We start from the raw sequence: 16414 nt of genomic DNA, 5'->3' as shown, positions 1-16414 counted from the left end.
TAACCGAAGGTTTAGAGGTCTTTATAGCAGCATAGGCTCCTCCTCCATCGGTCGACCTGAAAGGCTTTATTGGGATTTTTTTTCAACCAATTGGAATCGTGGAAAATGAAAATGGTCATTAATTACGAAATAATCATTTTTCCAAGGTAAAACTGGTAGATTTACATTATGGCAAATGTTTTAGATGTTTTGTAGTTAATATGTTTCATTCAAAAAAAGGAAAGTGAATGTAGCGTAGCTATAGCATATGCCCCCAATAGATATATCATGTATCCCGTAGTAATCCGATATACCACGCGCTGCTATATAACGCGCTGCCCCTTGTAGTAAACATCAGTTCAGTTCTATTCACTGTAGTCACGAATACACATGTGAGAATATTACAGATAGGTACGATTTGTTTAAAACTCTGAAATAAATACAGCGTATTTTAAATGAGGTTTTATTTATCCTCTTTCTTTTTCTTCCTGAATTTCTGATTAATTTTGCGAGTTTTATGGGAAAAACCAAAAAATGGGAATCGGAAAAAAAAATTTATGTTTAGTTTTCAATTTTTTTATACTTCTATAAAACCCAGATAGCTATTTCCCGAGCAGAATTTTTCCTATGAATTTTGTAGAAAAAATGCATTTTTCGAATGGATTTACTGTTTGAAATCAATTTTGAAAATGTAAAAGAGACACGTGCATTCTGCACTTGTTTACACTATTTTACAATAAAGTAACTATATAAATGTTCATTAAAAATGCGTTCGAAGATCCCATCAAAATCAGCAATTAATCTGTAAGGGAATACCGGCTACATGCATATTTATGACGCTTATGGCGATGTTTAAAGAGTATAATGATAACAGAAAAGACAAAGAGATGTTTTACTCCGGGATTCTCAAATGTATTGTCCTATTGCTTAAACTGAAACGTCATAAAATTCTTAAATGAGCAATGAAATGAGCAATTAAACACGGGATGTACTTGAGGAATCAATAACTGCTTAACACAGATGACCTGTAGACAAAAAAATTTTATTGAGCATATAGCGAGCGATAAATCAATAATTTTTGTGGTGTAGGTACAACGTACTTGTACATAAACCGCTAATTTAGTTCAAAATTCAGGATGGCGTTGTACAGTTCTGCCATTCTGCTGTCTACAGCGAGTTGGGTTTTACGATCGGCTCTGTGCCCTTCTACCTCGTCTGGGACTTCGATTTGATTCAATTCTTTGTTTTTTAACTCGAACGACGAAGATGCGACGAGCGCTTTGGATGGTTCCTATTAGCTCTTTGAAGTCCACTTTAGGTGCCTTATTGTTGATTTCCCGTATGATGTTAATAATAACTAATAAAAAATATATTATCAATAACAAGTTATGTGAGGACTTGAGGGAAAAACTAACCTCCCATAACTGCAATCAGATTGGTCAGATGACCGAATCCTGGACGCCTGTCGTTTCCTCTTTTTTTCCATTGAATCTTTGATCACAATGAATTGGTGAAGAGTTTGCTCATCAACATCTTCGATATTTGATCGCGAGATGACATGGTTTTCAAGATTTTTGAAAAAAAGGCACACTATATTTTAAACAAATTGCATGGTAAGGTTAGAGTAAACATATAGGTGCTTTTATAAAATACAGCCAATCTTACCATTGCAATCGATAGATCGTTGTTGGCTAAAGCCGAATCGAGATCTTCAATTTGGTTGTAGTGTTGAAGGGGCAGCTTCACATTAGATGTCACAAATTTTTCATAGTGGTGGAAGTGCTCCAATATAACGTCCCCAACAGTCAAATCGGCACTCTGCTGCCCGCTATTTCGTCGACCGCTACTTTTAAGTCGACTTGAAAAGGAGTTATCTGTAAATGAACAATATAATGATGAATCATGACCAGCGCTTTAATATAATGAAATATGACACGGTTACAACCTGGTCACGAAGGATAAAGAGATGTTTGATGTGGAATAAATGGGCGTCTAGGCTTGTTTTGTGTGTCATAATGTGTCACGCAGCATTTGCCAGTGAACATAAGCTGCCACTAGAACTTCCTTTGAATTCCTTTTAGCATGCACAGAGAGTTAGAGTAAATCCAAAACTTTCTCGACATCTTAAATTTTCAACTTTACCTGGGAAAGTTCTTGGTATGTCGAACGATCAACAGAACTTTAAAGTTTGGCACAACAAGGCTCTTCTCAAAAGGGTTTTACCACATTTCGTGCTAATAGGCCAGTGAATCTGAAAAGAACAAAAAAAGGAAATCATAATGAGAATCTATCTGTAAAAGTTGCAGTACTACTAAGTTATGCACCAATGAATATTTTGGATCAAGAACCTCCGATAGTTCACTAAAGACCGGCTTCTGGAGGGAAAGTATTGTGCCAAAAAAAATCGGCAACAAGACCAAATTTAGACTGGAGCTAATAGTTAGCAATACCAGGATTCCACACCATCAACACACGTGAAATTCAATAGATCTCACATGGGAAGCAAAATGTGGCAGCCAGCGAGTAAACTAATATGAACAAACATTCCCAGAAATTAAGATCCAAGAAAGAGGATGGGGGACAATCGAGGAGTATTCCTTGCTGGCATCAGCATGGCTAGCATGTTTTCAGTCAGAATCTAAACAAAGCACAAATGAAATAAATAAAATGCCGTAATAAACAGACAAATGAGCATACATTTGACACACAATGATTAGGTAATGGAGGAATACCAGCATAAAGCAATTAGATTGGGATGTTGCGTGCTCTGTGAAAAATATGTATTACATTAATGACAATATATAAATTAAGAAAGCATACCAATCTTCACCTTTTCTAGGCAGCACATTGGAATGTTTACAATGTGTCACTAACTCCATGATAAAATAGCTTGCCAACACTCTGTGTATGTATTCGAGTCAACACTTTGGTCCTTTGGTCCAGATCCTGATTTGACAGATAGCCAGTGCTGCCACTTCTGAAATAGCAAAGTCGTGCAGGGTTGCCTAAAAAGTCCCGAAAATCCGTCCGTTTTTTTTTTTTTTTTAAATCCTGCACTTTATCTTGCACGATTATCTTCAAAATCCCGCAAAATCTTGCAAAAAACAACAAAAAACCCGCATAAATCTCACACGATCCAACATAATTTCCTAGTTATCCTAGTATATTTGAAGTCTTTTCTTGTCAGACAGATGACAGTAAAACATTATTCTGATACTGTTGACCGACAGTTAAAAGCTAACGACGGGAGACGGTGATGAAAGTTTTAAATTAAAATCTCGAGTTTCCAACGCTACCATTAGTTAATGGTGGCACTGGCTTTTTTTTAAGGCGTCTTTAACCATCCCTTCAGGAACTTCGATGGATGCGCTTGAAGCTTGTTTGTTTTTCAACCATTTCTGCGCCAATATAAGACTGGAGAGGGACACATTGCGCTGAGAAACGGTCGAAGAAAAACAGTAAAGTAGTTTTGTCTGGGAAAATACGCAAGAAAGCATTCTTAGTTTGCATTTTTGAAATCTATATGCTGTACATGTTTTACAAAGACGAGAGGCATAAGGTGCATCTGCATTTCTGTAGTTAATGCAACGACCAAAGTAGAGTTAGTAATACAGTCATATGTATCGGTGAAGAGGTTAGCGCACAGCGTTTCTGTTCTTAAAGTCAAAGGTTCACCCCTAGTCACAGACATAATTTTATCGTCGAATAACGTTGAACAACCTGTTAATCTAACAACAGTCGGCGGTTGCGAAGGTAACTACGGTTACTTCGTATGAAGCGTTTCTCAACTTATAAGTAGCTAAGTAGCCCTCTTTTGAACGAGTGTATGTTAATATCTTAAAGTATTTATTACACACATTTGCCATTAAACTTTCCAAATTTTATTCGTCTTTTTCACATCAAGAAAAACGCGAAAATGAACGGTTTCCCAACAGTTAAAATATTCATTTTTTTACTATTTTTCCAAACGCAATGGTTCTTGGACAGAAAGATTCTGCTCGGGTTGATAGGGTTTTCTTTCTAGTTTAAGATAGTATTTTTATTTTATAAAAAATGTGTTTCTAAGTATTTGATAATTTAGTTAATTTGATGTTGTTTGGGTCCGGGTTAAATGGTACAGCCATCTGTTGCCAGGTAAACGACCAAAAAAGATCGAAAAAAAGACATCCACTTATACTCAATAGATTGAATAAAATTACAGTAATTCTGAAAGAGAAATGAATTTACCTTTCACTAGTGCGTCTTTCAATAAATTTAATCCATCCGTTGCATAGAAAAATGGTGTTCTGTTTTGCTCCTGGCTCTGTTCCGTTTAACAGTGATCTGCCGAATCGATCATAAATGTGAGCGGAATCAATCCTGAATAGAATCAATCAATCAAAGAATCAATGAATCAAAAATCACAATCATTCAGTGATGTTTGATTCAGAATCAAGAATCAGAAACAAAATTTTTGATTCTGTTCACAATTTGAATAAAAAAACGCAATGCAAGGAATGAATGGGTCTAATTAGTAATGGACTACTAACTACTTTATTAAGACGTGTAAGATTGTAGCAGCGGCAACATTTCAATCTTGGTTATAACAGCTAGGGTATATGGGTTATAATCTAAAATTGAATCAGAATTTTGTTTTCGTTATTCAAATTAACCTATTTTCTATTGAAGTGAAGCCTGCCCTTGGGCCCTGCACTAACACTTCGTGAAAGACGCCACAGCGGGTGAGTAGGGCAACGTGAGCAGGGGTGGGGGAGAAGGGCAACGCGAATAAGGGAGGGGGTGTTGAGAGTAGGGCAACGCGGAGGTAGGGTTTTTCAAAATCGATATCTAAGCTCCGTTTTCCACTATCGAGTCGCGATATTGGCTTCAGTTTAAGAGAAAATTTCTGAGATGGGGAGTTAGCATGGTTGCATGAGTTAGCAATTCAAAAATTTCAAAAAAATTTCAAAAAATTGATTCTTAATTAGAGAATCATTGATTTGAATCAATTTTAATGAAAAATAGTAAAATCAGAATAAAAAATCAGAATCAAACTTGGGTAAGAATAAAAAATCGAAAAATCAGGCAAAACTGATTCGAATCAAATTTTGATTGGAATCAAAATTGATTAGGCTGGATTTGTTTGAGTGAGATAAACCAATCTTTTTCTTGGCTGTTCAGTTTTTCTACTTCTTCCTTTTTGCAACCTTTTTGACTAAGGATCTTGAAAATCAGTTGTATTGCTTTGTCTTCTTTTGTGGCGCTCGTGATGCTGCCTAGAGGAACTGGTTTTGGAACTGATTTCATACAGATTGAATTGACGTAATTTTCAGCAATTTATTGCTCTCTTGTTGAGACTGCTGTTGACGTTATAGGGTGTCGTGACATGTAATCAGCTGGGTTGGATTTTCCGGGCTGATAAATGGCAGTGAAGTCATACAATTGAAGTTTTAGAAGCAAGCGCTCAATTCTTGCAGGAGGCTGAATGAGCGGCTTGTTGAAAATTGCTTCTAGTGGCTTATGATCTGTTATCACGGTGAATTCCTTACCGGTTACGTAGAGATGAAAATGGAGGATCGCCCATGTAATGGCGAGTGCTTCTCTCTCAGTCTGCGAATAGCGTGACTCTACGTCTGTTAACAGTCTGCTAGCGTAGGTGATAATGGAGTTTGATCCATCTTTTGAAACTTGTGTCAAGATTGCGCCTAGGCCTCGTTGGCTTGCATCGACCACGATAGACGTTGGTTTTCCTACGTCGAAATAAGAGAGTGTTACGGCTCTGCAGAGACTTTTTTTTTTAATTTTTGAATGCTTTTTCTTGTTCTTCCTTCCACGCACATTCTTGTTTGGTGTGAGTAAGGCGTCTTAGCGGCTCGCTGATTGCAGCGGCATTGGGGATGAAAACGGCTACAGTATGTTACCATTCCTAAAAAGCTTGATACTTCGTCAGGCGTTGACGGTGGTTCTGCTTTCTTGATAGCCTCTACTTTTGCTTGAGTTGGTGAAACTCCTTTTCCGCTAAAGTGTAATCCAAAGAAGTCAATTTCTTCTTTTCCAAATTCACATTTCTCAAAATTGAGTGTGAGATTTTTGTCCATGAGTCTCTTCAGTACCTTTTCCAGGCTTGAATCGTGTTCTTCTTTTTTTTTTCCTGTAACAAAAATGTCAACACTTCTGTTTACCACACCAGGGATTCCACTTACTGTTTGGCGAATGACGTCATCAAAAATTTCAGACGCGCAATTCATTCCAAAGTTCAATCTTTTGTAACGAAATAATCCACGGTGTGTCGAAAAAGTTGTAATGTACCTTGATTCTGGAGCTAGTTCTAGCTGATGATATCCTTGATTCATGTCTAGTTTTGAAAAGTATTTTGCTCCATTTAAATCCACAATTAAATCTTCTATAGTTGGAATAATGTGTCTGGTTCGCAAGATTTCTTTGTTTGGTGCTCGCATGTCGACACATACTCTTAGTTTTCCTGGTTGCTTTGGCTTTGGTACAGCATGACATGGAAAAATCCATTCAGTTATTGGGCCATCTGTGACAGGTTCAATTATGTCTTCATTTTCCAGGTTTGTCAGCTCTTTGTCAACACCTTTGCGCAGGTGAAAACCAATTCTCCTGTGTTTTTGAGTTACTGACTGGATCGACTGATCAATGTGTAATTTTACCAGGTAGTTCTTCATTTTTCCAAGTCCCGAAAACAGTGGTCCAAACTTTTGTTTTACGAATGAATAGTCATTTGAAGAAGATACTGAATTTGATACTTTTACCAACTTGAGCTCTTTTGTCGTGGAGTATCCAAGAAGGTTGTCAGCCTTTTCATTGTCGCTAACGTCAATAACAGCGTCGGAATATGCGTGCTTTGATTCAATCAGTGTCTTGAATTTGCCTATAATTTTCAAAGGATTTCCGCCGTATCCATTAACGGAGTTTCTTGTAGGATGAAGTGTCGGCTTGTTTGGGAGTTCATTGTATTCTTTGAAATTCAGCAGGTTGCAAGTTGATCCTGTGTCGATCATCATCTTGCATTTTCCGCCACACAGCTTCATGTGTGTGAGTGGCCTGTCATCCGATCTGGTTGGACTAATTGTCCAAGTCGACTCGTCACTCGAGCTCTCTCGGTCGTTGACTTGTCTGGTGTGCTCTTGCTTTGAAGATGATCCGGGCTTGGCTTTCCTGTTCTTGCAGCACTTGCTGAAATGATTCAACATTCAACAAGATTCACATTTCTTGCCTTTTGCCGGGCACGGTGTTGATTCGGGATGCGGCCAGTCATATCCACAATTTCGACATTTGCCTTTTGCCGGACACGGACTTCCTGTGTGAGGCCATCGTCCTCCACATTTGCGACATTTCGACGTCTTCTTCTTTCCGTTGTCTCCGGTTTCTCTATGCGACTTAAATTTGAAACTATTTCTTGATTTATTTACCGACTTAGGTGCTTGTTTCGTTGACTGTTCAACGCTTTCTGCATAGCGGTCAGCGGCTTCTACTGCGTGTGCATTTTCTAGCATTTTTTTCAGGGAAAGTTGATCTCTTAAGCACAATTTTATGAAGTTGCTTGACTTGCAGCCTTGAATAATCTGTAATTTAATTTCTAAGTCAGAATCATTAAAATCACACCTTGTTGCGAGTTGACGGAGTCTTGTTGCAAAAGCGTCAATGTTTTCGCCAGGTTCTTGTCTGGATCTTCGGAAATTAAATACTTCAAGTTCAACATTTTTCTTCGGTTGAAAATAGGCTTGGAAAAGAGGTTCAGCTTTAGAGTAAGTGTTTTTGTCGTCTTGCACACCTGGCAGGGTGTCAAATACGTCTTCAACTTCGGTTCCTGCGTAATGAAGCAGTAAGGCCAGCCTACGCTTATCGGTAGCTGTTTTTTGGTCGGCTGAGTCTGCAGTTTGTGAGACTACATTGATTGCCTCCATAAGCCTTTCGAAGCGAATTATCCACTTTTTGCATCTCAAACCAGCGGTATGCGAATCACAATGAACTTTAAACCGATCAAACTACGGCAGTGAATCCATTATAAAATGTAAAGGATTTAAAACTTACTTTACCTCGTCGCCAGTGTAATATTCTCACATGTGTATTCTCGTGAATACAGTGTATAGAACTAGTTGTTTACTACAATGGGCAGCGCGTTATATAGCAGCGCGTGGTGTATCGGGTTACTACGGGATAAATGATATATCTATTGGGGGGTAAATGCTATATACATACACTACACGAATGATTTAGGTTGACAAATCCAAGAAAATCTCGCAAAAGACACAACGGCAGGTCTCATCTTACTTTCAACCTAGCACAAATGTCACCTGTGTTGCAGGTGCCAACCAGCTTCAAGCCACGCCAAAATCACTCTTTCGTATTTCGCCTTAAGGCCCTAAGGGCGAAAGAGGGTTGTAATCAGCCGTAGGCAGTACGAAAAGGGTGAATTTGGTGAGCGTCGTCTACAAATTCATCAGAAATTAGGCTCCAACCATGAAAAATGGCTGAGAGCCCGTTTTGAAATGGGGGGTGCTTATTTGAACTTTGAATTAGAAATACACATAGTTAGGTTCATTTCAAAAATATTTAAAAAATACCATCGCCCCTTACGGAAGCCAGCTTGGTTCCACTAAATATTAAGGCCGATATGACTTGTATTGGTCTAAAATTAAGGCCAACAGATAAAACCGTCGGCTTGCTTCCGCAAGGGGCGCGGCGGAGAGTACAAAAAAATGGCTGCAAGGCAGAGAGGACAAAAGGGAAAAATTAGCCTCTCAGTAAATTTGCCATATCTCAACCAATAAAATCCAGAAAAAAAATTCTTTTTGGATTTTGGTAGTTGAGATAGCAATAAACCTTTTTATACAATTAGTTTTTTCTATAGCTCCTTCGCTTTTCAGAAAAGCGATGTCAAAGCACCCCTCATTTCTAAAAAAATAAAAAAAACCCAAACTTTAACGCTTAATCTTGGAAACGGTTGGGAATTCCGTCTTTCTGCAAACGCAGGTAAATCCGGCGTGCAAAGACGAACATGATAATATTTTTTTTATATTTTTAAGGCCTTTTCCGGATTTAGATCTGGAAAGCCGCTCCGGGATTTCGCTCTACTTGAATCGTGGATCGCTTGTTAAAATTATCACGGCAAGATATTTTACTAGACATAATAAAGAAATTTAAGTTCAAAATTTGGAAATGCAACACACTCATTCAAGGGATGCTGTTTAGAAACAAGGGACTACAGAGGAACGTAGGAGTCGTAAAATTCGACTTAAGCTTTGCTTATACTGCGTTGCCTGTCACACGAAATCGTTACTTGCGCTTTCAACTAATTCTCGAGTTGAAACATTACAAACTGCAAGCGTTCTTTGCCAGTTGTCTAAATGGGAAAAAGGAAGGAATTGCGTTGGAAGAGGAATATCATTGCGTAGACAGCAATTGCAAAAACCTATTTCAAGAAAACGACAGAGAAAGCAGCAGAATGAAGAGTTTCGTATGAAAGGCAACGTCGCAAAAGCAAAGCTTAAGCTGAATTTTGACGCCTTCTTGGGAAACTGACAGCTAGTGAAAACAAAAAAGGAGCAAAAGAAACCAAAACATAATTGATTTGAAGGTTTCTAAACACCAACCCTAGATGGAAAATTTCAAACTTAAATTTTTCATTGGGACATGGAAAATATCTTTCCGTTATAATTAGCTTAGGCTGTTGCTGTGAGCTGAGTGTGGCGGTTAAATGACTCACCCTCCCTTCCCCCTTAATAAATCTCCCTTATTCCCCTTTACTTCGGGTCCCTTCCATGCAGGGGGCAGCCAGTGTGCTAAGCTACACTGTCGCTCCAAGTGGAATTTAACGGAATTGTTTAGTCTGCTCAGGGCGTTTGTCTACCTTTCCTGATAGACCGTAATACTGATTAAAAATTTAACGAAACAAGAAACTCTTTGAAAATAAATGAGCATGAGGCCGTTTCGCATGGTGTGATTACCTTCCGAGACAGTCGATCTGTTATGACAATAATAGCTACAGCGGTTACTTGGAGGATAACACACACTTGTATTAGAATACCTGCATATTATACATCAGTGACCATACAGATAAAGCATTAAGTTACCATAGGTAATCCAAATGAGAAGTGAGCCAGTCGGTAGACACTAGGGTATGACAATGATACTAGGGTTGTCTGCTAATACGAAGTGTATGGAATATAGTAGGGATATGCAACCACCAACTGTAGGAATTGTTTATGCTCCAATACAGTCGTGTGTACCAGTGGCTCCTATCTTTTTAAAAAGATAATATTTTTTTTTAAACGCCTCTTTTAAAGAAATTTGGCGAAAAATCTAACGGCGTAAACATTAAAAATTTAGCGGCAAGCTAATGGACTTTCCGCTAAATTTCATTAAAAGAGGCGTTATTTTTAAAAAGATACTATCCTTTTAAAAAGAAAGGAGCCACTGGTGTGTACCTTTTAAAACATGGGATAAGCATGGTTTGATTCTTGAAGTCGGTCTAAATCGGGATTATAGAGCTAAGTTAAAGAATCTATTGGAAGAAAGGGGTTTGTGTAGAAAGATTGTACAGTTCAGTACAGTTCATCCAGTGCTACCTACAACTACCAGATTCAGAGGCACCGTTTGTTCAGCTCAACATGATTTTGGGATCAAATTAAGTCAGCACTTTGTTAGAGTGAAAAAAACGAAAAGAACCGATAAGAGCCCAGAAAGAGCTTAATTACTAATAAGTGTGCATATGCATAGGGGAGGGTGGGGTTATGTTGGACGCGTCCAAGTTTGGACAAATCCATTTATCGTTAAGCTAGTAGGAATTAATGATTCAAAAATATTAGTATGTGTAGAATTGAAATCCATATTTGGCGAAGCTATCAGAAAAAATAATGGACACATAAAAAATTGATTTCTCCAGCTTTTCCAGGCTTGTCCAGCTGGCTTTGTCTAGCTGTCAACCCTGCATGTGTTGAAGAAACCTTTTTCTCCAGCCCTCTTTGGTTTTCGGCAACTCTGCATTAACTGTCTTTCTCCCCCTTCTCCCAAAAAAACTCTGTCTGGTACGAGAAGAATTATCTTATCCCTATTTGTGTACGCATTATTCACCATACTGTTTAATGTCGAAAAGAGAAGAAAAATCAAGAATAAAAGTTATCGAGAAGAAGCAGCAGTTTCTATTTGTTAATTTAACATTTTAACTCAACGTACAGTTTTGCTCCCGCTTTTCTCTTTTTAAAAAATTCAACTGTTCATAAAGTTACAGTCGTAGAGCTTAGGAAAAAGTTGAAGATGACTACAGTATAATGGACTTCAAAAATATTTTTTTAAATTTCATGTTAATAACATGATTTACAATAACATAACGAAATGTATCGTTAATGGAAAAAAAATTCTAGCATAAAACCGCCCACCCCTACTTGCAGTCCCGTGAAATACCAAGTGAAATCACTACCAAAAGTCTTTGAAAAATTGAGATAGCTTAACTATAAACGTTTTCCTGGCTCTCTCAGGACTAAAGCGAGTTTTTACTGAAATTCGATGAAAATAAAAAGTTCTCCTTCGTAATGGGGACAAGACATCGTAATATTTTTTCAGAATTTCTATTCAAGCGAAGGTTGGATTGAAAATACGATTGAAAAGACTTGCGACGACAATATTTATAGTGGGAATGTAAAATTCGGTTACGCGCCGAAAAGAACGATAAGGGAACGTCCGGATTCTACGAAAGAGGCTTCGTCATTCAAACGTAGAGAAGGAAACGTGGGGAAGACGGGAGAAGAGGAAAAGAGAAAGAGGAGTTTTAGTGAGGTGGAGACGAAGAAAGAAGACGGAGCTGTATCGAGACTGGCGTTGGAGATTAACCCGGAGAATCTAGAAGATCGACTGACACCTAAATATTGTTTGTATTCGACTGATTTTGTTATCGATATAGGCCGTGTTTGCTCGCAATAAAGAAATGTGGCTCCCTGACCCTAAAAATTCTAAAAACAAAATAAAACCGGGTTTTCCTAGTCTATCTTTCTTTAAGATGCGATCAGCCTTACTACCTAGAAAACCAGTAGCAAACCTGTTAAGGATTCTTGGACTCACTTAGTAATCACCCACACCCACTGGTTCTAGGATAGGGCGAGCGTGTACCTTTTCTATTATATCGAAATTATGGGGTAAGCAAAAAGCGGCTACTGCTAAAAAATTTCAAAAGCATAAAACGGTCACTGAACAACATCTATAACAGTGGATTACAAAATGCTATGGAATTAATGAAATTATCTTATTTTGGGCCAACCAGTCGCAACACCGTCGGCCGTCCATAGTGGCAAGTGAACAAGTGCATGGACTACTAAAGCTAGAGGACGGGTCACTTCGACAATTCCTATGTCGGCTACCATTTTTTTTTTGTTAGTTTAATGAATCGAGCTTCAAAATGAGCTACAGTCTTTTAAATTATCCCTATGTGGAAATATTTAATTTCGGTGATATTTTAATTAGAAATTGACGGGGAAAGGGGTAGGTGTTCGTTGGTTGTACTCGCCTAGCGGTAATTGTTAGTTGACCACTCTGTAATTCTCTGGATTCTTGTGTTTGTGATGCATTCTGCTTTTTTTCTTACGTAAACGACAGAAGAGTTTAGAATTCTTAGCGCTAGGTGGAGACAACCAACGAACACCTCTCCCGTTCTCTCACAATTGCTACCAATACGCCGAGGATCCTTGGAGAGGTTCCCGAAGGTCTTTTTTGTAAAATTTGTTTGTGTAGTAAATGTGTTTTCGATGCCGAGTTCTTGTAAGCTTTGGTGTTCGGAGGAAACCGCTATCACGCTTGATTCGCCAGCTCAGCTCGCCACGAGCATATAATAAATGGTTAATTCAAGTGCGGCAATAAAGGAAACAAGAAATAGTTTGAAATACCGGGCAGGCTCAGGGCTCAGTGCGGCTTTGCTTGTTTCGTAGGGGAGACCGGGGCTATCTGGGACACGGAACTAAAATGTACAGGGCAGTTTTGATAGGTACCGGTACAATTTGTTTTAAAATTCTGAAATAAATACAGCGTATTTTAAATGATGTTTTATTTATCCCCCTAACTTTTTTTCCTGAATTTCTGATTAATTTTGCGAGTTTTATGGGAAAAACAAAAAAATGGGAATCGGGAAAAAAATGTTGACGTTTAGTTTTCAATTTTTTTATACTTCTATAAATCAGTTAGCTATTTGATATGGTTTGCTTTCTAGTTTAAAATAGTATTTTTATTTTATAAAAAATGTGTTTTTAAGTATTTGATAATTTAGTTTATTTGATGTTGTTTCGGTCCGGGTTAAATGGTACAGCCATCTGTTGCCAGGTAAACGACCAAAAAAGATCGAAAAAAATACATCTTTACATTTTTGATTGTATCTTCACTTACACTCAATAGATTGAATAAAATTACAGTAATTCTGAAAGAAAAATGAATTTCCTTTTCACTAGTGCGTCTTTCAAAAAATTTAGTCCATCCGTTGCATAGAAAAATGGTGTTCTGTTTTGGTATCCCTTCGTTTCGGACCCTAACATTTCGGCCCCATACTTGGTCATCAATCAACGCCCTAAATTTATTCCTATTATGCTTAGCGAAAAGAAAAGCGCATAGTTGAAGAAGTTTTTCTGAACCAATCCGTTGATCATTATAATCCTGCCAAAATGTGGAAAGACAGTGCTGCATTTCTAGAGTGTCTTTGCGTAAGTTACTCAAAGCTTCATTTTGAGATAATAGTTTGGCCTGTAAAGCAATGGATTCTGCCTCTGAACGCACTATTCCAATAAATTTTACGAGATTTGGGGAGTTGGAGTTAACAAGAACACGGAGGGAGTTATGGAATCCTTCTACATGGTTGTTGGGTCTGCGCATTTGCATAAACATAGACCAATTTTCGGGGGGGGGGGCAGATAGAGCTATTAATCCAGGTGTTTTCAACATAAATGCAAAAGGATAAAAGATCAGGATAAAAGATCTGCACAGTTGTCTCAGTTGTTTGGATAGGAATATCGTATCGGCTACTCCAATCAGCAAGTTGTGAGCCACGGCTTGGTTAAACAAGCCAGAAGATTCAGAACTTATATTTGGCAGAACGATGTTACCCTGTTAACATCAAATAGTTTTTTAATATGATCACTTCCAAATATAAACCAGAAAATGTATTTTGCTTTGTACTTAATTCCAGCTACGATTGGGGATATTAAATCCTGAGGACAAGTGAAGTTCATTGCAATCGGCAATTCAAGGGGTAAGTCCTCGGTGAACTTGCTGAAAAAGGTAACACGATATTTACTGTGAGTGACGCAATAGTAGTAACTGGTGGCACTGTATGACTTCCACGGCCACGGCTTCAATAAGATGCCGGTTGATCAATTGTTGGCATAGGATCAGGTGGCGTTCAACATTTCGTCCATGTCCACGGCCGCGGCCAAGACTTGATGAAGCTACAGGTTGATCACTTACATCGGCCACCACCACGGCTCTTGGTCGGCCACGGCCACGACTTGATGGAACTACAGGTTGATCACTAACATCGGCCACAACGGCTCTTGGTCGGCCACGGCCACGACTTGATGAAGCTACAGGTTGATCACTAACATTGGCCACCACCACGGCTCTTGGTCGGCCACGGCCACGACTTGATGAAGCTACAGGTTGATCACTAACATCGGCCACAACGGCTCTTGGTCGGCCACGGCCACGACTTGATGAAGATTGAGGTTGATAATAACATTGGCCCCAACGGCTCTTGGTCGGCCACGGCCACGACTAGATGAAGATGGAGGTTGATCACTAACATCGGCCACAACGGCTCTTGGTCGGCCACGGCCACGACTTGATGAAGCTACATGTTGATCAACATCAGCCGCCACAAATGATGATGAAGCTACAGGTTGATCAATATCACGTCCATTTCCAATACCCAAATGTACAAATTCTTCTACATTACTACACGGATTACATTTGAAATGGAAAGCTTCCTTTTGCTTTTTCAAACGCACATATTCAGTACTGCTGGTACCTAAAATAATTATTTTTAATAAAGAGAGATAAACATGCAATCAATTTTAAATACCTTTTCCTGGCAAGCAGGTTCGATGCACGTAAAAAAGACAAGAATTGCATTCCAACATTTGAGGTCAGCATCCTGCAATAGGATGGTTGCAATTTCGACATATTTCCTCGGAATTGGGAAAACGTACGGAAGCCATAGTATTTAGACAAAAAGCTGATCTGATGACACCTGGCTTGACTGACTTTGAATGACAATTGAAATCTGAACTACAGACGACTCTCGGAACAGCTGACCAGAACAGAAGCTCCCTCCCAAATATTGAAAATAAAAACAACCAAAGAATTTTTAAACTATCTCTCCTTACTTTTATTAATTTTTTCAACAAATTATATTTATTATTTAACAATTTCAAAAATATTAATGAAAATGGGTTCGAAAAGGTAAATGGTGGGGCCGTATTGGTAGGTCGATTTCGGTTTGGACCGAAATGGTAAGGGGCCGAAAGGGTCGGGTCCGAAATGACATACATCCTTCTGTTTTTCCCCTGGCTCTGTTCCGTTTTACCCTAAAAATTGTTTTCCTTCATTTTTTTCTCTTTACATTTAATTAAATAACTATTACATAGTTTAACGAAAAAATATGAAAAAATAACCTAATGTAGAGAAATGCATGGGAATCACTCCTATACTTTTATTTTAACTTAATTCTTCTATTTAAAAAATTGGCAGCGTAAAGAAAAATAGTGTCCCACATAGCCCCGGTCTCCCCTACATTTTCTGCTGCATTACTATAATCGTTGAACTCGTAACTCGTTTCGAATAACTACGCCTTAGATTTGACGGTCCCGTTTCAAGTAACATTATTTATAAAAAACGATAAAAAAGGCAATCGCATTTGATAGCATAATTTCATACATGGAAATTGTATTTCCTCATTATTAATTTCATTTGATGAGGGTAGGTAGCACTTTACAACAGTACCTAACACTGCATTGCTCTAAAATGTTCATCAATCTAATCATAACAGGAACACAGAAAGACAAATGGAATTTGTCTTTGTGTAATGAATGGAACGAATGGGGGGAGAAGAGGAAACGTGGGTCCCCTTTTTTTCGTACGCTCTCCTCCCTCCCATTCATCCCATTCTCCCTTTTCTCCCCGTTCTCGCGCTAAAAAGGTCTAGAGCCATGCTGCGTTGCCAGATAAAACGGCTAAATAAAACAGATCCGAATGAGCCCTATAGGCATATCGTGGCGTTTCGAGGCAATAGACAATTTTCTCCTTATTGCCACGAAATATGTCGTGGCAATAGACAGTTTCGACCGACGCGTCACGACATATGTCGTGGCAATAGATTTAACCATTCTTAGTTAGCATTCATTTGGATTCAAACAGGCTACCAAAAGCCGTCACCAGATGGGGGTTTTAGTACTGACAG

The 16414-nt window shown here is 38.5% G+C and overlaps 2 protein-coding genes and 1 long non-coding RNA gene across 6 annotated transcripts; all 3 read right to left on the bottom strand.

Annotated features, from left to right (window-relative positions):
* Nucleotides 1–869: 869 nt before the first annotated feature.
* LOC124198876 lies at nucleotides 870–2927 on the bottom strand. Of its 4 annotated transcripts, none has more exons than XR_006876746.1 (9): nucleotides 2810–2927; nucleotides 2677–2746; nucleotides 2304–2617; nucleotides 2122–2230; nucleotides 1925–2053; nucleotides 1645–1853; nucleotides 1395–1569; nucleotides 1080–1336; nucleotides 870–1004 (listed from the first exon to the last, which is right to left on the bottom strand). It is a non-coding gene; the product is annotated as an uncharacterized LOC124198876 (long non-coding RNA). The 4 variants fall into 4 exon arrangements; XR_006876747.1 differs by having other exon boundaries at nucleotides 2688–2746; nucleotides 2810–2906; XR_006876749.1 differs by lacking the exon at nucleotides 2677–2746 and having other exon boundaries at nucleotides 2810–2920.
* Nucleotides 2928–5663: 2736 nt separating this feature from the next.
* LOC124197828 lies at nucleotides 5664–7889 on the bottom strand. Its single transcript, XM_046593373.1, has 5 exons — nucleotides 7588–7889; nucleotides 6735–7158; nucleotides 6268–6677; nucleotides 5880–6219; nucleotides 5664–5708 (listed from the first exon to the last, which is right to left on the bottom strand). Exons 1-5 carry the CDS (start codon nucleotides 7887–7889, stop codon nucleotides 5664–5666), a joined length of 1521 nt encoding a protein of 506 aa, XP_046449329.1.
* A 5367-nt stretch (nucleotides 7890–13256) lies between these two features.
* Nucleotides 13257–15330, bottom strand: LOC124197435. Its single transcript, XM_046592887.1, has 2 exons — nucleotides 15038–15330; nucleotides 13257–14983 (listed from the first exon to the last, which is right to left on the bottom strand). The coding sequence occupies exons 1-2, from the start codon at nucleotides 15093–15095 to the stop codon at nucleotides 14610–14612; spliced, it is 432 nt and encodes a 143-aa protein (XP_046448843.1). The 5' UTR covers nucleotides 15096–15330; the 3' UTR covers nucleotides 13257–14609.
* Nucleotides 15331–16414: the final 1084 nt, after the last annotated feature.

This window comes from Daphnia pulex, chromosome 7 (genome assembly GCF_021134715.1).
Source record: "Daphnia pulex isolate KAP4 chromosome 7, ASM2113471v1".
Lineage (NCBI taxonomy): Eukaryota > Metazoa > Arthropoda > Branchiopoda > Diplostraca > Daphniidae > Daphnia > Daphnia pulex.
The sequence above is the reverse complement of the archived record's forward strand: the minus strand, read 5'-3'. Positions and strand labels throughout refer to the sequence as shown.